The sequence below is a fragment of the Rhizophagus irregularis genome, chromosome 12 (genome assembly GCF_026210795.1).
Source record: "Rhizophagus irregularis chromosome 12, complete sequence".
NCBI lineage: Eukaryota > Fungi > Glomeromycota > Glomeromycetes > Glomerales > Glomeraceae > Rhizophagus > Rhizophagus irregularis.
The window spans coordinates 159,791-182,914 of record NC_089440.1 but is presented as its reverse complement, the minus strand read 5'-3'; the positions used below and the strand labels follow the sequence as shown (position 1 = coordinate 182,914).

Genomic DNA, 23,124 nt, shown 5'->3' with positions numbered 1-23,124 from the left:
CATTAATCATCACGTGATACCGGAAAAGGAATTATATTCCTGTGGGGAGATACTTGCTGGCATAGCGATGTGAATCATTCTTATCCTAAAGTAGATATACCAGTACATTTTGAAGCAGACGAATATGAAAATTTTAAAAATAAAGCATGGTACAAATCGGTTAAAGAACCAATCAACATTTATAAAATTATACAAAGATAACGGGATATCATAACTCTTATTTTTGTCACTATTGAGTAGTAGTGATCAGAATTACAATAACACAGGAATAATTTCTTCAAAATCTTTCAGATGATTGGAAGTTAAATATTCGTAATATTCGTTTATTTGAGAATAGAATCATTGCGCTAGTTGAACTTTTTACTTGAAAAAAATAAAACCGTTCCAAAACAAAATCTATTGTATCATGATCAAGTTTTTTTAATGACGCATTTTATTTAAATTTGTCGATAATTATTTTAATATGGTGTTAATATAAGGATAATTGTAATATCTTTTACAATTAAATTAAAATCATTGAACAATTATAATCATTAGATAAATTAATTAAATAACTTCTATCAATTTCTGAGATCTATTAGATTTCTTATTTCCATAAAAATACATAAAAAAGAAATAAAGTTTCCCAAAAAAACTAATACATAATGTAACAGAACTTGAGATAAGTGAGAGAGTGGGTATAATTGTATAAACAATGGTATCTCTTTTATAATAGATCTATAATAAAAAAGAATATTAATTCATTTTAAACATTTTTTTTTTTAATTAATAATAATAATAATATATTTTTTTACCTGAATAATAAATTGTGGGATATCTTCCAAAAAAATATTAATACAACCAGCCCAAAATACTATTCTTGATATTCTACTTGATAATGGAGGAGCAGAAAAAGCGTTAAATCCAGCAATTTTAGATGATAATATATGAAGAGCTTCAACATCAGCACTTGATAATATTGTAAACATTGATATAGTAAAACCATGTTTTTTACACCAATTATTAAAGTCATCATTATGAATCATTTCTTGAATTAATGAATAAGTAGTCATCATCGTATTAAATACGATTGGAATTATAACCGATAAAAGACTAAAATAAATAAATAATATATAATTTTTTTTGTTATAAACGACTCAGCAACAATAATAACAATGATGATGATGAATTAGATGAATTACCTGAAAACAAACAAATGAGGTTTTTCAGGTATACCCATGATAATAAACATAATATCTAAGACTAAATCAACTATAATAATTACGATTTTTATGATCGAATAATTATTACCCTAATTAAATGGTTGATAAGAATATAAATTTAGTGTGTATAAAAAACAGATATAAAATATATTTAAAATCATACCTCACGATATTTATAATTTGCAAAAACTATCATACAACCCACAATTACGATTAAAAGTCCAAGAGCGATCATATGATATCCATACGTCATCCAAAAATCAGCTATTATGAAATGAAATATTGCAAATAAAAATACAGTAAATATAACTAATATAACTGATAGTAAAAATATACTTACGCAACGGATTAGCACCATAACTAGTATCCAAAAATCTTGTAATATTACCATTTGATAACAAATTATATTTCTTTTTTTTAATTAATTCATCTAAATCTTTTAATACAGAATCTGTACTTCTCTCATTAGCGTTATTTGTAAAAGTTGGTTTAATGGTAGCAGAAAATAATATATTATTATCTTTATATTCATTTTGAATTTTTTCTTGTATTTCTAATCTTTTAGGATCAATTGGTATTGCTTGAACCAATTCATTTTTGAGTGTTTGAATAAGAAGCTTACGATCTTCTATTGAATCAATTTTTTTATAGTTTTCTTTGTTAAGTTTTAAACGAGAAGTAATTGAGACTTGATCTACAAAATGCGATAATATTGTTTATAAATGTATCCGGTATTAAATAAAATATTTCATGAACTTTTTCAAGAAAAAAAATTTAAATACCTGCTGGTTTATCTGGAGTTTCTAAAGCTAGAAAAAAAGACATAAAAAAATTAGATAATAATATTCGAACAATGGGTCGCGTTTAACTCACCGACAATTACTAACGACATAAAAACTTACATATGTTAAAAGTCCAAATTCTTTCTGAAATTCCTAATAAAGGTTCTTCATTAGATTGAAGTTTAACAAAATCATCATCCACTTTAATTCCATATTTGACATTAGTCTGATGCAATGCACTGACAAATATTTTTATTGAAACTGCCGTTTCATTAAATAATCGACAATGATCAGATCTACCGGAGACTCTCTGTCTTAAAATAACATCATCATTTAAATACTGATATAATGTGATATTTCCATAAAATAGCAAAATTGGTTTATTATAATTTATAATAAAATCGATTTGTTTTCTAGATGTACTTGATATTTTAATAGTTTCGTTTATTTTTGGGTATGTGCCATTAATACTGGGATTTTGATAAATGAAACGAGAATCTAATAAAAATAAAAAATAAAATAAAAAGAATTAATTATTGAATCACATAATATACATAATATTAATATAAAACATAAAATATTATACTGTACCATAATCATTAATTAAATTCAATGAATAATAATTTATATTCCACGTCTGATCATCGCTACAATTAAAAAACCATATATATAATTGTTTTTGCATAACGAATGATTTAAGTTTAGAATGTTCTATATTATCATAAAAAGGTAAATGTAATTTATTTTTAATATTATTATTGTTATCAAGAACAATCAATGATTTATCATTTTTTTTCGAGTATTGTCCTATATAACCACCATAAAATAATGGCGTAGCAATGAAATCATTATCGGTAATATTAAGGTTGATATTAATTAAAGATACCGCGCCATTTGATAAAAAATGGATTCGAAAAGTATTGTAACTTCCAGAATTTAAAAATTGGTCTGATTTTATTTTATTAAAAGATTCTATGAAATCATAAGTATAACCCGATCCATCGAAAAAGCTTACACAACCTAAAAAATTAAATAATTTTTAATATAATGACGAGGATGGTAATAATATTATTTGACATTACCTCCTCTAAGTAATCCTAATGATAGCAGCTCACTTTTTTCTGAACTTGACGAATGAAGTAAAAATTGTTGATGTGGTAATATATCATTAAAATATATAACATAAATTTCATCAATTGAATTTTTATTCCTAAATTCTTTGTTATGAATTAATTTAGTTCTCATAAAAATTATAGCAGCGTAACCTCCTTCAACCAGTGAAAAAGGATCAAAACTAAAAATATAATAAAAAAGGTAAATGATAAATAATTTTTATTATAATCAAATTAACAAAATTTTTACTTACAAATTGCGTATAATAGTTTTGTCATTAGGCACATTATATGTTTTATCTTCTCTCTTTAGCGATGCATTATTTCTAAATAGCCATTAGCGTTAGATTTAGTATGAAATAAGTATTACGTGTCAGTTCATCACAGTAATAAATAAACAGAAGCGATACGTACTGGTCGATAGTAAATTTCTTCCATACTAATGTTTTATTGTTCGTTAATTCCATTATGGAAAAGTCTTGTTTTGAATTATGAGGAACGGTGATCTTATATTCATCCAATTCAAGTATGCTAAAATAAATTTATTAGTGCTATTATACAGTATTTTAAAGCATATATATTCCCGATAATACCTGACTATTTTTTTGTCCCATGACACAATGATTTGTTTTTTTCTTTCTGACTTATCAACAGATTCTATAAGAACATATCCTTCTATTAATGCTTTTGGATTTAAAGAACAAGCATCTGAATCTTTACTTTTTTTACATCTAGGAATGAAATCAGGCTGTGAACTACAATCAATTTCAATCGATTGAATTGTTTCATCATTAAAAATAATTCGCAAATGAATAGTTGTATTATTTATTATTTTATTAGTACTTTTTTGAGTAAAAAGTAAAATAATTGTTCCATCATTATATGTGTCTGAACCATCTAAATGAAGGTTGGGTAAATCCTCATGATTATTTATAGTTTTTAATGCAATCGGAGGTTCTGATGCGAATATAGGGAGTAATGATAATAATATCATTATAAGTAACCATAATGTTTTATTGAGAATAACCATTTTTTTAAATGAAAGAATATTTTTTATAAATGAAAGAATAATTTTTTAAAAAACGAAAGGAAGAAAGAAGAATAATTTTCATATTTTTCTAAAAAAAAAACGACGATTTATAAATCCAAAAGAAAATCACGATGCTCATTATTTTTACATTTTTGGAAACAAGGAATTTCTTTTTTTATAAGGACTCGACATTACAAAAAATAACTCTCAACTTTGAACGTGTAACCAAATTTATTATGTTGGTGTACATTATTAATATTATCTTGTTAAACATTGAAAACATCGAAATTTATAATATGTATCAGATTTTTTACACATGATAAATCTGGTAACTACGGATTAACTAGTTATTCGGTGATTAACCTCCGAAAATCGCAAGGGTTAACATTGCATTCTTGTTTTTCAAATGATCGACATATTCATTAAAATTAACAAAGACTCAAGTTTCACAGTGTAATTGAATTAATTTATAATTAACTGTGCATTTTTTAATTTTGTAACATTTACAAAATCTTGTACTTTCTTAAGAATGATAAAGTACTACAAATGCAGGCGACCCTAAAAGTCCATTGTATTCCGCTCATAAAAATTACGCATAAGCCACAACCAATAGATCCAATCGTAGTAATGCAGCAAAAACAAAAAGAAAGTATATTTATTATTTTTAGTCTACGATTTGAACATAAAACAAGTTCCACATTTTTTTTTTTAAAAAAAAACCTCCGGCTGTGTCCAATCGATAAATTTAGTTTTCGCCTAAATTTAATAAAAATTAATGTAGTGATTTTTACACAGGGATAATTACATTATAATATGTAATACTGTATTTATAATATTTATATTAAAATCACTTTCTCCATTCTTTCCACATTAACAAAATAAGATAAAACCGAAAACAGTTAACAAAGTGTTAAAACGATGTATTAATATCTTAATGTTATACCTGAATAATTAAAAAGGAAATAAGGATACGTAAAGCGTCAGAATTTTTCGTCTACACTACATTTTACAGTACAAGATATATTGTAATAATGGTCTAGATTCGGGATATCCGATAGATGTTAATGTAATACACAAAAAAAAAAAAATTTATTGGTTAATTCAAATTTAATATTCGGATAAATATTCGGATGAAATTATTTTTTTTTTTTGTTTAAAATTATCGTCTATTAAATTAAATTTCTCATGAATAATATGCTCATTGGGAATGATGCTTTTTATGTTTTACGTAAAATATTATTTCTTAAATAAAGCGCACCGCATCGTCCGCATGATGTCTAATTGTAACATGCCAAATGACTACTGATCGGGTACCATAAAATATAATTACATGATCTTATTAATTCTACACGGTCTACACGTTGATCTTCAAAATATTTATATAAACTCGCTCCACTATAATAATTCCGCTTTTACGAGGATAATCTCACAAAGGTAACGAATTACGATCAAGGATAATCTCACAAAGGCAACATATCTTAAATGCAATAAATAAGTTTTCTTCTGAAGCACACATTGTGCGATGTTTATTAACAAAGCCGCACGTTATTTACTAACTAAAACATTTTTTTTTATTATCTAGTTTCAACGTCTGTGAAGTTAAATGGACCTTTGGGATTTATTTTACTTTTCATTTGCGAACATGTTATTCTTGAAATTTTCCATCATCATGGTATGGTTGAAATTGAGCAACTTAGATAAATTCTATGATAATTGTTCTAACTATGAGGTACCAAAAATTAGTAGAGGAACTAAAGGGAAATGTGCATTAGGACTGGTTTTTCTGAAAGAAGGTTAACGCTTCTATTATATAATCGAATTAGTATGATTCTTAAACAATACTAATACCATTTCTTAGTCCTCTCCTATGTTGTTCTTGAAATTTCTTTATCATTCTGATAAGTTGAAACTACCAAACTATAATAATTGAAGGAAGCATAATTTTTTGTTTGTGTTATGGGTATTCGGGAAAAAACCCCTAATGTTCCCCTTCCCATGAAATAAATGGGTAAATCCCCTGGAGCGTGTCACTCATTAAATATTAACTATTTTAAACTTAAATATTTTACTGAAACTAAAATTAGCAATTTCCCGGCTATCTATATGAGGCCGGGAAATAAGTAAACGAAGATTCCCGGTCATTTATAAACTCAGCTAATCACTCGCAATTTTTAAAAATTAGTATGAGTGACACTTAATGCGACAGGGGTTACCAGACGCACAAATCTGGTCAAAATTATCATTTGAAATCTAATTTTCATAGTTCCATCCATCCCTATTCCCAACTAATAATATTTTTGCAGTGATCACTTTTTCACTTATTTGCTACAAAGATTACAGGGCGGTGAAAAAGAAATCAATGATAAAGTAAAAAGGGGAGACCAGTGATCGTACTATTATTAGATATACAGTCAGTCAATATAACGCTAACGAATTTCACGTTAACCGATTTTTACATTTTAAGTTAGGTACAGTAATTTATTTGTTGTTACATTTTTGGTTACTTTGATCACATGAACACATAATTGAGTCAACTAAAATTAGTTAAATCACCGTCGTTCATAGGTTAGGTACGAACAATATATAAATTTAATTCAATTCATTTATACCAATGATAATATTAATGGCGTTTATTGGTCAATAATAATACAATATTAATCAAAAACTAGCTTGTTTAATGGTTAATGCGATACAATATGAAAAAGAAAAGTAACGAATGTTAATAAGTAAATATTAAAAAGGTTACTTCATAAAGTAAATTTTTATTACGATTTTATTCCGCTTTATCATTTATCGATTATCGCTGAACTAATAATGCAAAAAAGATAGGAATAAAGCCTTGAGCGATAATTAATTAATTTTTTGTTAGTGATCACACATGGTTCTTTTTCCCATCAAATTTTATCGATGAATTGTCAAAATGAACAAAAAATATTCTATGCTTAATAATTCACATGTTATTCCGTCATATGTTGATTTTACGTAAATCATATATTACGTAAATATGTCATAATTAATTTGGTGGTTTTACGCCAAATCACGTAAATCTATTAAGTCCGATCCCTCTCTATATGAAATTACCACAATCTTTGTGGAACGTCGTAAATCTTACGCTATATTTTTTTCGTAAATTAATTGATCATATATATATTTACGTACTAATTACATGTGAAATGGTGTAACCTCATATCCTTTTTATGCGTAAAGTCGTCGATTAAAAAAATTTTGTTCAGTAAAAAACATGGCTTTTGAGGAAATTATTAACGATTATGAAAAATTACTTGAATCTGGTGAAGAACATAATGTTGTTATTTACGTTGGTGAAAATGAAGATGTAGAAGAAGTACATGCACATTCAAATATATTACGTATCAGATCTCAATATTTTCGTACCGCGCTTTCTAACGAATCAGCCAAGAAAAAGGATGGAAAATTTACTTTTAAAAAGCCCAATATTTCTCCTCAATTTTTTAAAATTATTTTAAGGTAATCTTAAAAAAAATTTTATAAATGAATTATTATATTTTATGAATGTTATATATGAAAATAAACATAATTTTTTGTAGATTTATTTATTGTGGAAAGATTGATTTTACGGGATTAGAAGGACCAGATGTTCTAAAGCTTTTGATGGCAGCTGATGTATTTAAAATCCAATCATTAAGTAATCGTATTCAAGAATATTTGATTAAACATCAATTTGAATTTTTACAAAAAAATCCTTCAGAAATTCTTGAAATAGTATATCAACATGAAACCTTTACAGATTTATGGGATTTTTATCTTGAAAATATTTGTTTAGAACCAGAAATATTATTTGAATCTGATAAATTTCTCAATTTAAACGTACCTTTATTAGAATTAATTTTAAAAAGAGATGATTTATCATTGGATGAAAGTGTTATATGGGATTATTTGATAAAGTGGTGTTTTGCTCAGAATCCTTCTATTGAAGAAAATATTAAGAAATGGAATAAAGATGACATCACATCTATGGAAAATACTCTTAATGGATTCATTCCTTTAATTAGATTTTATCATATGTCTTCAGAAGATTTTCTTGATAAAGTATATCCTTTTAAAGCATCACTACCTGAAGATTTAATTAATAGCATACTTGCATTTCATATGAAGAAACAAACCGTTGATATGCAACCTCCTAGAAAATTAAAATCTTCTTATGATTCAATTATAATTGAACCTCAACATTTTGCTATTTTTTCTAATTGGATCGATAAAATTGATAAAAGGGATAATTCTTATTATAATATAAGAAATATTCCTTATGATTTCAAATTAATTTATCGTGCTAGTAGGGATGGTGATACAACTGAAGCATTTCATTCTAAATGTGATAACAAAGGAGCTACTTTAATAGTAGCAAAAATAAAAAATTCTAAACAGATAATTGGAGGATATAATCCATTATCTTGGAATTCAGAAAATAAATATATGTCAACTTTCGATAGTTTCATATTCTCTTTTATAAACAAAGATTATCTTCAAAGTGCTAAAGTAGGTTATAGTAATGGTAATTCAAGATCTATTGGTAATTATTTATCATATGGTCCAATATTTGGTAGTGGTAACGATTTACGTTTTTATAATGGTATATGGTATAGTGATAATATAGGTTCTTATCCTAAAATAGGTATACCAAGAAAGTTTAAAACGGATGATTATGAAGTTTTTCACGTTATTAAAAATGGTCATAGTTAGTACATATATTGGAGGGTTCGTTGTATCAAGGGCCGTAAATTGTGACATAAATCATTTTGAACATTTACTATTATTATCTAAAATCATTCACAATCTTCAGTATGAACCGAACTTTGATATATGAAAATAAAAGGGTTTACTGTATGCAGTAAAATATTTATTATATATTCACTTTTTTCAAGTAAATAACGCGCAATACTTAACAATCTACGCTATAAGTCATTTTTTGTACATATCAGATGTTAATTATTGTGTTAAATTAGCGGCGTAGATTAAAAATTTTATATGACGCGAATAATGTCAAAATAAATTTAGATCAAGAATTTTTTCTAGATCCTTACATTATTCTCTGGCGGACTACGGACTACCATTTAAGGTTTACGTTAATTACGTAACAATGTTAAAGCTTTACGTGATATCCTATCTGAATTGGTGAAGCCTCATCCTTTTTATGCGTCTTTCGATTATCTTCAAGAGATTATTAATTACGAATACAAATGCTCTTATTTACGTTGATGAAAATGAAATATAGAAGAAATATATGAAATATTTATTAGATCACAATATAATTCGTACAACACATTCAACGAATGAGCCAAAAATTTTACTCCTCAATTTTCTAAAATCAAAATTAGTATTAGATTTATTAATTATTGACGGTAGGATCCATGGGATCCGAACCCATAACCTTTGCGTTATCAGCACAACACTCTAACCAATTGAGCTAAGCTTGAATGGCTAGATACGGCCAATCATGTGTTTAGGATATTTATTTAAACGTCAATTTTCTAATTGACTATTTGTATTTAATACTCCCTCAATAAATAAATACTTTAGACTAATTCTATATTAGCGGTTTTATCATGTGATCTGTTCGATAAACTCTAATTTAGTGTAACGCCCATATGACAATATATATTAGCTTTTTTTTTAAAAAAAAATTTTTGTTTAAAAATGTCTTTTGACTTTTCGCAAGAGCTTTCTATTGATTGTGAAAAATTACTTGAAACTGACAAAGAATATGATATTATTATTCATGCTGGTGAAGATGAAAATGTAGAAGAATTTCATGCTCTTTCAAATATTTTACGTATTAGGTCACAATATTTTCGTACCGCACTATCTAACGAGAAAAAAAATGGAAAATTTATTCTTGATATACCTCATATTTCCCCTCAACTTTTTAAAATTATTTTAAGGTAAAATTATTTTCGTATTCATATAAAAATTGAATATCAAAATTATATTATTAATGATTAATTATCAATATTATTAATTAGATTTATTTATTGTGGGAAGATTGATTTGAAGGAATTAGAAGGATCTGATCTTTTAAAGCTTTTGATAGCGGTGGATCAACTTAAAATTCAATCATTAATTCGATGTATTCAGGAATACTTGATTGAGCATAAACGAGAGTTTTTGTTAAAGAATCTTATAAACATTCTTGATACAATTTATAAACACGAAAATTTTACAAATTTATGGAATTTCTGTCTCGAGATAATTTGTAAAGAACCTGAAATATTATTTAATTCTGATAGACTTAACAATTTAAAGTCGTCTTTATTAGAATCGCTTTTAAAACGTGATGATTTATTATTGGATGAAATTGTTATATGGGAAAACTTGATCAAGTGGAATTTTGCTCAGCATCCTTCTATTCAGAAAAACGTTAAGAAATGGAATAAAGAAGAAATTGCAATTATGGAGAGCACTTTTAAAAGGTTTATTCCCTTAATTAGATTTTACCATATATCTTCAGAGGACTTTCTTGATAATGTATATCCTTTTAGAGTTTTACTACCTGAAGATTTGATTAATAACATACTTGCATTTCATATGAAGAAACAAAATATTGATACACAACCACCTAGAAAACCAAAACCTGCTTATGATTCAATTATAATTGAACCTCGACATTTTGCTATTTTTTCTAGTTGGATCGAAAAGAAAGACAATTCTTATCATAATGTAAAAAACAATCCTTATGATTTCAATTTGCTTTATCGCTCTAGTAAAGATGGTGATACGCTTGCAGCATTTCATTCTAAATGTGATTATAAGGGAGCTACTATAGTTATAGCGAAAATTACAAATTCAGAACAAATAGTTGGAGGGTATAATCCACTTTTTTGGGATTCAAGTAGTACATATAAGTCAACTAAAGATAGTTTTATATTCTCGTTTACAAATAAAGATGACTTCCAAAGTGCAAATGTAGGTTATAGTAATGGTGTAAATTCTATAGGTGGGTTTCCGCCTAATGGTCTAATATTTGGTGGTGGTGGAGGTTGTCATTTAGCTTTATATGTTAATGGTTGGTATAGCAATGCAAATGCAAATAATAAAAGTTATCCTAAAATTGATATACCAGAACAATTTAGCGTAGATGATTATGAAGTATTTCAAGTTATTAAAAAACATTCATGTTAATGTAATTGGAATATATGTACATGTAAAAGAACGTTGTGATTTCAATATAATTTTGTATTATAAAATTATTACATTAAAATAAAAAAAAAAAAGATATACATATACTGTATTTATCCTTATAATGTTTCGAATATTCGTTGGGAATTCAGGTGACTATATATGAATCAATCGTTGATTATTCTGGTCACCATGATTTTAGATACTTGTTTGTGAATTCTCGATTATTTCTCATATTTACTGATGATGGATGATAGAACTCGTTTGTATACATAGATATCTGTGTATAACGCCAACTTGTAACGATTGTAAAAGATATAATTATTTTTCTTTAATGATTTTTTTGTTCAATTATTCAATTATTGAAATTATTGATGATTCTTTTTATTTGGAGTCTTGAATAAGTTCGTTCTCGTGAAATTATCGTCGTTTGATCGAATAAGTTCGTTCTCGTAAAATTATCGTCGTTTGATCCATTTCTGATCGGAACCTATTTTTATTAAAATCAACAAAATCAAAATTTTTCCTTTTTTCTATTTTTACGCTCCATCATTTTCATTATCAACTATATTTTTTTCGTCTTAATCTAATAATTCTTCTAATAATCTAAAATTCCTAATAAAATTATTAATTTAGGCTTTGAATTGATTTTTCAGATTTTCATATCAATTTTTTATTATATGATAAAAAAGATCTCAGGATCAAATTCAAAAAAAAAAATAAATTACTTAAGATTACGCGGCTACTAAAATCTATAAATATACCCATTATCTATTATTATCCTAAAATTAGATTTTTATTCTTGTAAAAAAAAAATAAAAATAATAGTATGATAACTTCTATATTCGAGAAGAAAAAAAATTACATATTATTATCACAAATTAATTATTTTCTATCACTTACAACATTCGCATTTTCCTCTTTATGAGCTATCATAATCATCACCATCAGAAGGCATATTTCCAATAGCATCAATAGCTGCAACAAATCTTTTACTGACAATTGATCTCTTTCCATCTAAATTATAAAATGGGTTACAGACTTGATTGATATATGCATTATGAATTCTTTTAAATAACTGTAATTAAAAAATTTATTAAAAAGTTAAATAATTATATCATTATATAAATAACAATAATAGTAATAATAATAAATTAACATACATTCTTCATATCTGTATTTTTAATTGCATCGGTAACGGAAAGAACCACCACGAATTTCACTCTAGTATTCGTTATGTATCCATATCTAAATAAAAAAGAAAATAAATAAATAAAATTATCTTTTCCTTTTTTTAAAAAAATAAAAAAGAAAAAAAATGAATTTATTTGTTTTAAAACTTACACATCTAAATCCTCCATTGCATATAATAATCCAAGATAAGTATCAGCTGCTTCAGATCCGACGGCACCAACTGAAAATACATACGTACGAAACACCATGAATTAGAACATATTTTAAAACAAATATATCCTCTCCCCCAAAGATTTGTCCATAAATTCAAACCTCTTTCTTCGATAACATCACAAGATGTATGAGCAATATAATGATACTTTAAATCAGGATGAGATAAACTAAAATTTTTAATATATAATGGATTATTCTTATATAAATAAAGAAAATTAGAAAAAATTTAACGACAAAATTTGAACAGAAAATTTAAACATTTTAATTTTATTCATTTACCTGTTTACCAATTATAGCGATACTTTGTATTTTTATATTACTCATTTTGATTAAACGCAAAGTTGTAAAAAATAAAATTATTTTTCGAGTTAATTTATGCATGCAGATCACATGAACATATTTATCATGTGACTTAATTTTCGATGATCTTTAAAAATCTTTTGCGCGTTTCTGACACCCACATGAAAAGATCAATTACCGATCTGGTTATAAATGGAACACTGAACCGATTGTGCTGTTCGACGATTTATAATCGCTTATCAACTGCTAAATTTGCTAGCGGGATGTCTGAAATTAATTATTTTACGAGCACGAAATAGTCAAAGTATCTTTCAAAATTAAAAAAAAACCGTAGTGCATCATTTAAAATAGTGCTTAGGACTACTATGAGATACTGGTTGTTACTGAGAAAAATTAAATCAATTATTAGAATGGTTGTAAGTAATGAATTTTAAATGGACTATCTAATGAAAGAATGTATTATTTAGTATTGTTATACTAATAACGCATTGTAATTTAAATCCGTATATTATCATTATGTTTGTAACTCAACTTATTAAAACTAAAAAAAAAAGTTTTTTTACCCGGAATCAAGACATACTGAAAACTTTTTAATCAAAGATTACTCGAGTTATTACAAGAAGGAAGATACGTTAATAGAAAGAACTGTCAGTATAAGTTTTCACTTTGCATTTCAAATAATAGTTAAAAAATAAAAATAGCGTCTTCTACATGCTTTATTCACTTGAATTTTATTTATTGATTTATTTAAATTTTGATAATTTATAAATATAAATACATTCTTTTAATATACATGTAAGCAACACCGACTTTACTAACAAATTTAATCTGATTATTTTTTAATAACTTGAAATACTTCATAATCCACTATTATATTATTAAGATCTTTTGGAATATCAAGATTTGGATAAGAATATTGATTAATATAACTCTTATTAGAGTGACTAATATGTAAATCATGACCACCACCAAATGTTGGTCCATAATTTTGGTTACAATATATAGCATTGTCGTGATATGCATATATATAACCTACTTTTGCAGTTTGAAAATTTTTGTTTTTAAATGAGAATATGAAGCTATCTTGAGTATACATATAATTATTACTTTGATCCCAATAGAGTGGGTTGTATCCTCCAATAATCATTTCCGAATTTTGAATCTTCACTACAACTATAGTAGCCCCTTTATTATCACATTTTTCATGAAATGCTCCAGTTGTATTACCGTCTTTACTAATACGATAAAGTAAATTGAAATTATAAGGAATATTCTTTACATTATAATGAGAACCATTTTTCTTTTCAATCCAACTGGAAAAAATAGCAAAATGTTGATCCTCAATTATAACAGAATCATAAATGAATTTTGGTTTTCTAGGGGATTGCATGTCTATATTTAATTGTTTATTTGGGGCCATGTTAAATATAAGCATGTTGTTAATCAAATTTTTTGGTATTATTTTTTTAAAAGGATAAACTTTAATAACAAAATCTTCGGATGAAATATGATTAAATCTTATTAATGGAATAAATCTATGAATAGTTCTCTCCATAATTGTGATTTCTTCTTTATTCCATTGTGTAGGATCTTGTGAAATATTAGTATGTTGAGCCAAACACCATTTAATCAAACTATCCCATATAATAATTTCATCCAATGATAAATCATCCCGTTTTAAAAGCAATTCTAACAAAGGCGCTTTTAAACTGATAAATTTATCGGATTTAAAAAGTATGTCTGGTTCCATGCAAATCTTTTCAAGACAATAATTCCATAATTCTGTAAAAGTTTCATGTTGATATACTGTTTCAAATATTTCTATAGGATTTTGTTGTAAAAATTCATCTCGATGTTTAATCAAAAATTCTTGAATATAATGGACTAAGGTTGGAATGTTAATTTCATCTACTGCTATCAAAAGATTGATAATATCCGGTCCCTTTAATTTTGTTAAATCAACTTTTCCACAATAAATAAATCTGAACATTAAAACAAATGAAAAAAAAAAAAATTATTATACAGTCACTGCAGTATTTTAACTTTATAAATGTTGCTGAACATTACCGTAAAATGATTTTGAAGAAATTATGAGAAATATTGGGTTTCTTAAAAACATATTTTCCATTCTTTTTCTCAGCCCATTTGTTAGAGAATGCTGTACGAAAATATTGAGACCTCGTACGCAAAATATTTGAATGTGCGTATATTTCTTTTACATTTTCATTTTCACCAGCATAGATAATAACATCGTAATCATCGTCATTCATAAGTAACTTTTCTAAATCATTAATGACTTCCTGAGGACTTTCAAAAGTCATTTTTTTTTAAAGAAAAAAAAGATGAATGAAATCCCAAATTAGACGTTAAAATAATCATATCGGTTTAAAGTTTAACCGTCATCCCACAAATTGCTAATTTGGAGCAAATTATTTGAAATCACATGTCAATGGTTTATCTCTCCCTTCTTATACAACCAACTACTTACATAAGGCCCTTCAAGAAAAAATGACCCAAAAAAATAATAACATGTATTAATTTTATACTTGCGAATTCGAGTACATAATATTAAAGTAAAGTTTAGCGTCATATTAACATTTGCCCTCCACAATATTAAATTTGAATTCTTTCCACTTTGTTGCTAATGCATACAATCAAATACAATCAAAAGAGAGCCAAGTAGTAAAGAAAACCTTATCTGATCCAAAAACTTATGAAAGCTTGCTAAGAGAAACATGAAAAAAAAGAGATCCACAAAATTTGGGGGATTGATGGGGAAATAATTTGGGAAAGTCAATAAGAGCGAAATGTGAAGAAGTTACTGGAATAAAAAATAAAAAAATAAAAAATAAATTATATACTTAATTGCTTGGCCGTTGAGCAACCTGGCGTCGCCCGGAATAAAATAGTAGCCGGATTGATATGATCTACCCCAGTATCGCCAGAAAATTTTTTCACCCCCACGTGACTTTGGCCGGCATTATGAGATTTGGCTGGAATTAAGAAATTAACCATGTGTCGAATAACGTGTGACGAATAGGATTTTAGACACCGAAAAAAATCTAAGTCCCCAGAATACTTATAAAAAATGAGAAAGTGGAGGGATGTGACACGGGTGACAAATTATTTAGGGTCACGTGGGGGTGAAAAAATTTTCTGGCGATACTGGGGAAGATGATTGATATGCAGGGTTACACGTGACTTTGTTGGGTGAAATCGCAAATTTTTAGTATCAAAAAAATCATATAATAATAAGACAATAGAATTTGTATAGATAATTTGCACAATTCTTAATATAAAAGAATATAAAAGAATTCAAAAGTTATTTATTTCAAGTTTAATTATTATTCTCAATACATAGTACAGCATTATCATCACATTTTGGCAGTGCGTGTCATAATAGCAATATTCATTTTTTTCCAATGATTTGAAATTCAGGCACATTGGAATTTAACCTGAAAATACTTAAATAAAAATAAAGGAATTTATTTATTTTATAATAAATATATACTATACATTTCAAAAATAAAAAAATATTCTTAATCTGAGAATTTAACAAAATTAATATTTTTAATTAAATAATTGTATTAATTTCAGAAATAATAAATAAACTAGATAACAATTACTGCCATTATTCAATAGGTTCTGTTGTACTACTTGTTTGTTAATTGACTTTTGAGATTCCTCACTTTTGTTACTTCAAGGGGAATATTTACGTTTCGTCACTTTTAAAAGTAAAAAATGTGAAATTTTTTTTTTTAAAAAAAAAAGTCAAAAAGCAAAAGAGTGAGAAGAAAAAAGTTTTATCCTATATAACTTTTCATTATATAATCATACTAAAAGTTAAATAAAGTGTCTAAAATTTTGAAATTTTATGCATAATTATCATCAAAAAGTAATTATATCAGCATATTTAAATTAATCCGTAGTTCGGTCGGGCTATAAAATAGATATTTGGGAGTTAAAGAAGCGTCTACAATGGATAAAAATAAAGCCAAAGACCGATTATTAAAATTATTAAAAAACACAAGCACCTTTACTAGCGGAAATGAATGCTTACCAAAAAAGATTAAAGTTTGAAATCACGACCCATATTATAATATTATAATTTTATTATCTTTGTCATGAGATAAGAACATATAATTGACATTCATTTTTTTGGAAGCACCATCGCAAAAAAATAAAATAAATTTAAAGCTTCTTTCGTTTTTTAAGCCGTTCAAAAAGTCTCAGAAAGCACACTACAAAAAAAAAGTTCCATGAGAATTCCCACATATTGGACATTCAAAAGGTAAAAAGAAGTTTTACTAATATATTCAATGTAAATTTTGCTAACAAATCACAAATCTAGTTACGTTTCAGATAAATAAGTAAATGTTTTTTATTTATAATGAGTAAATTAATGCAGATTTCGGTTTATTACAAGTTAAAATGGTAAAAATTTAAAAAATCTTATAAATTTATTTGTCCTACTCCATCATTAAAAAGTCCAAAGTATAACATGCATTTTATTAGGCTACGGTACATTTCGCCGAAGGGACGTTTCGCCGAAGCCATTTCACCGAATCGTCCATTACATTTTCGCCGAAAGATAGCGATTATCATTTTTATAAAATTATTAATCGCGCAATGAAAATAGAAAAAATTTTATTTATTTATTTATTAAATTACATCAGGAACCTTAATAGATATTCTGATTTACACTCGAATATACAAATGACAAATGTATGAAATAAAACTTAGACGTTGAATAATATCTTCGATTCTTGATTGAGTACTTTAATATTTTCATTTTTTAGTTTCTATTTTACATTCTTTTGTCACGTCACCTATTTTTGCAATAAAATAAAAATTAAATAAACGTTTAAACAAAAAATTCTTTTTATTTTTAAGTGTCTTTTCTTCTATGATAATATCACTTTAACATTCAAGTAACTGATATTAATTGTTACGTAATAAATAAATAAATTTATTTTCCTGAAACGTTTAAATATTCACGAAAAAGTAATTATATTTTGTGTGTTATAGTCTTCTTATTTGTATAATATGTTTATTTATATATTTTTTTTTTAAAAAAAAAACTGATCGATTCTTCAATTAATTAAAAAATCAACAGAAAATCAAAAACTTCAAAATCATAAATGATAACTATAGGCTAATGTTCAAATCTATTTCTGATCAAGAAATTCACCAATCTAAGACTTCTTTCCATTCAGCGAAATGGCTTCGGCAAAATGTCCATTCGGCGAAATAACCATTCGGTCGGCGAAATGAAATTCGGTGAAATGGGGTTTCGGCGAAACGGTTTTCGGCGAAATGTCCTTATACCATTTTATTACAATATCGGAGGTCTATACAATTGTCCGAGCCCTACTGACAGTAAAAAAATAAACAACCAGTCATTTACCGCTCTATTATTTGCACTAGATTCATTATTCTCATTAGATTCTCTATTATTCGCGCTATACTTGTTATGTACTAAAATTGAAAGAATGATTGTATATAAAATTAAATGAATAAGTACTATTAACTCGAGGAACCTTGCAGCTTTATTTTCAACCTCCCACCATTTAAAGAATAAATAAATATTTATAGCGTGTAGAACTAAAGATTATGATATCGTCCAATGAATCTATAATCTTTAGTCCACTATCATTATTGCCATTACTATTAATACTGGGTTTATCATAGACTCGTTTAACTATAATGGCTACCGCGACTTCAGTAATGAAATCATCCCAGAAATCAAGATGACATCATTGAGAAAAAAAATTCGATCTATAAAACAATGAATATCTGTAATTATACTGGAACTTACGAGAAATTCACCTATTTTATATAATAAAAATGAAAAATGCCGATTATAATTGTAACGCTTATATTTTCGTTCGTAAAAAATTGTACAGCCAGTCCTCGATATAACGAACTCGCTTTATAACGAATTTTTCCAAGTGACATTTAACCAATAAAATACGTTAAATAACCAATTAAATTCTTTAAATTCTCCGCAGCGAATTTGAGGAGGGTTCATTTGACTGTAATTTATTGCCGTATATAGATTTATTCTGTATGATCATACCAAAACCTTAATGACAAAAGTGAATTATGATGTTATGCTGCCATAGCCAAAATTCCAGTATTGTGGGATATTAATAATAATAACATACATATCAACAGAAGAGATTATATATATTTTTTGTTAGTAACACAGTAGTAACACGCATTTAAAAATGTAAAAATAACTACATAGAGAAATTTATACAACTAATACTATGTTAAAACATAGTTGTAGGCACCTACTATACAATTCTTGAAAATAAACTATACTTTATTAAAAATATAAAACGATCTAACCAATCCTCCCCAAAACGTCTCCGAAGCAAAAATTAAGTCTTCTCTGATGTGGTACTTAGTCCAAGAATGACCAATTAAATCGTCTTATAATATTCGAATTATCCGTCCGAGAGTCGAACCGTATGTTGAGCCCGTTATTATTAACGTGATCCCGGAACAAAACTTATCTACAAAAAAGTCTGTCATAATTATTATATATATTACAGTATATGATGAAAACGATAGTGTTATTTAGTTGAAAGAATATCATACTTTGTAATTCGGACTCCTTCCAAACACAAATTTTATGTATTTTCTTTTTTGTTTTTGTTTCAGGTTGCTTCCAAAGATTATTCCAGTGGCACCAACAAAAATTTCGCGATCACGTAATGTTTGTCCACATTATGCAGTGACACGAATTTTCAGTTTAATGGTATTAAGCCATTTCAAGTTGAAAGTCTAAATAACGATCAAAGTATTTAATTTTTTGCTGCATCTAAATCTTTTTTATATAATATCCATATGCAACTAAATCTACATAAATTATTTCGTGTGAATTTTGTGAATTTGGAATAATAATAGTCTCCGCCATCATTGTTTCTGATACTTTATCTTTTGATAAAAAAGGATTAATTATTTGAAGTTTTTAAAATCTATAAATCTATTAAAGAAAACGCACATACCCGCAATGTTTTTTCTTTGTTTGTGACTTGGCTGATCGTCCAGCCTTCTAGGCGAAAAATTTTTTTTTTTTTTTTTTCATGCGACTCTCAGCCAACAGCCAATCAAGCCAACCATGTGTTAACACAGGAATATTCAAATAAAATTATATTAAATATTTTTGAAAATCTAATTTGACCATTAATAAATAAGCGTAAATGCAACAAAATGCAACCAATAAATTCAATAAATCCTGTTACGGTCCGGTTATAAACCAAATTTAGTAACAGTCTAACAATCATATGCCGGGCCGATCTTATAGCCGTCATGTTACCTGGTACAGTTAATATAATGAATATAGAATATATAGAAATTTTTGTTTGTACATTCGATAACAGCAACCGAAATTAAATAATAAAACTTAAAACAATAACAAAAGTTTTATGGCTTAAATTTTTGTTGTGTTTCACAATTTATTTATAAATATGGCTATCAGGCAAAGTACTTAAATTCTGACACAACAGAATGATTGATAAATTACTTTTATAAGAATGAAGACAATCAAATAATATAAATAATATTCTTTTATTAAATTACTCTTTAAGAAGTTATTACCAAAAATGTATAATAACTTTGATGCAGTGCAGTGTTTCCCTTTGTTAATTACCCGGTTTTAAATTGATCAACAGAATTTTCCATAACATAAAAAAGAATTCTTAAGAGAAAATAAAAAAAAGTCAGATGGTTACTTTAATAAATTATTTTTATCATATGGAGTTGATTATCATAATACTTTTGAATTATCTGTTATATAACACTGAATTTATTGACCCTCCCCCCTAATTAATTTATTTTTTCTTTCCGGAATTTTGAAATTATAAATTATTTTCTTTTGCTTGGATACATTAATATAATATATTCAATATGTCAACTAGCGAGACACTATCACTGGTTCCAAACTACTCTCCTGGTTATGGTTCAACACCAAATGGAGATACTCACAATACTCATAAACCATCATCATCTCAAACGGTTTTGCATACTTCCCCACCAACTCCAACTATTCGTAAATCTATTAAAATCGTACTTACTTCTTCTAAGATAAATATTTTGTTGATTTTTATACCACTCGGATATTTGGCTCATATATTTGATTTGAGTGATAATTGGGTTTTCATACTAAATTTTTTGGCTATAATTCCATTGGCTAAATTACTTGACTTTGCAACTGAAGAACTTAGTTTAAGAGTTGGTGAGGTATTTATCACTATTGAATTATTTAAATAAAATTCCAAATAAAACAAATAAAATAAAATTGTCTTTTTTAATAATTTCTTTCTTTTTTTTTATTTCAAGACAATTGGTGGATTTTTAAATGCTACTTTTGGTAATGCAGTGGAATTAATTGTTTCCGTAGTAGCACTAATGGAAGGTGAAATACGCGTAGTTCAAGCATCAATACTTGGGTCAATCATTTCAAATTTGCTATTAATATTGGGAATGTGTTTTGTTGCGGGAGGAATATATCATGAAGAGCAAAAATTTAATCAAACTGCTGCACAAACAACCTCAAGTTTGATGACTTTGGCGTGTATTGGTTTAATCATTCCCGCCGCTTTTAATTTTGCTGTTGGAAATAATAACCCTATCATTGATGATGGTATAACGAAAAGCGGACTTTTAGATTTGTCTCGTGGAACGGCAGTTGTTTTATTGATAATTTACATACTTTATCTTTATTTCCAAGTGAGTACTTTCATATATTAACCTTGTGACGCGTAATCACGAAATTTTGGTTAAAAAAAATATTTTTTTTTTGTTCCTTTTCTTGCTAGATGAAAACTCATTCAAACTTATATCAAGGAGAAGAAGAAGAAGAAGATAATGATCCTCAATTATCACTTGGTGTATCAATATTTTTACTGGCTTCTATAACAGTTATTGTTTCTTTCTCTGCTGATTATTTAGTTGGTTCAATTGAAGGAATTGTTGAATCCTCTGGATTAAGCAAGACCTTTGTCGGTTTAATTTTAATACCTATTGTTGGTAATGCTGCTGAGGTAAATTAATGATAAATTAAAATTAAATTTATTTGATTCGATCGAATTATTTTAATTGACACGTGACTTTCATAGTTTGTTACCGCTATTAATGCCGCGATGAGAAATAAAATGGATCTTGCCGTCAACGTTTCTGCTGGTAGTTCTATGGTAAATAATAGTATAGAAATGATTATTTATTTACATTCAACAATTTTAATTAAATAATATTTCCCTATTTAGCAAATTGCACTTTTCGTTACACCATTCCTTGTTCTACTTGGATGGGCAATAGGACAAGACATGTCATTATATTTTCAATCATTCGAAACTGTTGTACTATTTATTTCAATTTTGATAACAAATTATCTAATTCAGGTAAATAATATATATATATATATATTTTTTGCTATACACTTATTTGTTACTTGAATTTTAACCCTTGAATCCCTTTTTTCTTTTTTTTTTTTTTAGGATGGTAAATCAAATTGGTTAGAAGGCGTTATGTTGCTAGCAACATATATCATTATATCTTTAGCTTTCTTCTTTTATCCCAATGATAATGAATCTTAAAAAAACTAATTTTAAAATCTGAGATTTTAAAAAAGTAAATATCACGTCAAATTTTTTATAAAAAAAAAAGAAAAGAAAAAAAAATTATTATTGTTTATATATTGTATATTGTTTATTTATATTTATAGATATTAGTCGTTTATTTATTTATACTATAGATTGTATGATCAGAAAATAATTTAACTATTTATATATTTATTTATTTAATCATTTATTTATTTATATCCTATTCTATTTATCAACGTGATTTCTAAATTCTAACATTTTTAATATCAAAATTGATTTATAATCTGAATAATCAAATTTTTGGACAATCGCGACAGTCGTTTAATAAAGATGCTAAACAAAATTTAATTTATTTCACAAAATTGTATTGAGACAACAGGATGAAGATTACCGCGAAATATTGGAATTAATAGTAATTTTTTTTTTTCAAAAAAGATCATTGTACAGAATAATCTGTGATGGAAATGCTCTTGCATGTCGAATGGTATAGCTAATAGTAAATTTACAATTTTAATTAAATCACTGTTA

General features: G+C 26.6%; 4 protein-coding genes across 4 annotated transcripts; 2 read left to right on the top strand and 2 right to left on the bottom strand.

Moving 5' to 3' along the window:
- Positions 1 to 546: 546 nt before the first annotated feature.
- On the bottom strand, positions 547 to 4,126 carry OCT59_003646 (uncharacterized protein; the record flags this gene model as incomplete). Its single annotated transcript, XM_025315324.2, has 12 exons — positions 547 to 717; positions 795 to 1,092; positions 1,182 to 1,291; positions 1,366 to 1,466; positions 1,543 to 1,896; positions 1,985 to 2,011; positions 2,105 to 2,482; positions 2,576 to 3,004; positions 3,067 to 3,278; positions 3,351 to 3,422; positions 3,511 to 3,627; positions 3,690 to 4,126. The coding sequence occupies 12 exons, from the start codon at positions 4,124 to 4,126 to the stop codon at positions 547 to 549; spliced, it is 2,706 nt and encodes a 901-aa protein (XP_025183141.2).
- Positions 4,127 to 7,353: 3,227 nt separating this feature from the next.
- Positions 7,354 to 9,011, top strand: OCT59_003645 (uncharacterized protein). Its single transcript, XM_025315325.2, has 2 exons — positions 7,354 to 7,612; positions 7,693 to 9,011. Exons 1-2 carry the CDS (start codon positions 7,368 to 7,370, stop codon positions 8,843 to 8,845), a joined length of 1,398 nt encoding a protein of 465 aa, XP_025183142.2. The 5' UTR covers positions 7,354 to 7,367; the 3' UTR covers positions 8,846 to 9,011.
- Positions 9,012 to 12,058: 3,047 nt separating this feature from the next.
- OCT59_003644 (uncharacterized protein) lies at positions 12,059 to 13,022 on the bottom strand. The gene is made up of 5 exons (XM_025315327.2): positions 12,965 to 13,022; positions 12,785 to 12,881; positions 12,623 to 12,692; positions 12,442 to 12,526; positions 12,059 to 12,356 (listed from the first exon to the last, which is right to left on the bottom strand). Exons 1-5 carry the CDS (start codon positions 13,007 to 13,009, stop codon positions 12,201 to 12,203), a joined length of 453 nt encoding a protein of 150 aa, XP_025183144.1. The 5' UTR covers positions 13,010 to 13,022; the 3' UTR covers positions 12,059 to 12,200.
- Positions 13,023 to 20,902: 7,880 nt separating this feature from the next.
- Positions 20,903 to 22,883, top strand: OCT59_003643 (uncharacterized protein; the record flags this gene model as incomplete). The annotated part of the gene is made up of 6 exons (XM_025315330.2): positions 20,903 to 21,235; positions 21,335 to 21,724; positions 21,814 to 22,038; positions 22,114 to 22,188; positions 22,261 to 22,395; positions 22,492 to 22,883. The coding sequence occupies 6 exons, from the start codon at positions 20,903 to 20,905 to the stop codon at positions 22,588 to 22,590; spliced, it is 1,257 nt and encodes a 418-aa protein (XP_025183147.1). The 3' UTR covers positions 22,591 to 22,883.
- Positions 22,884 to 23,124: the final 241 nt, after the last annotated feature.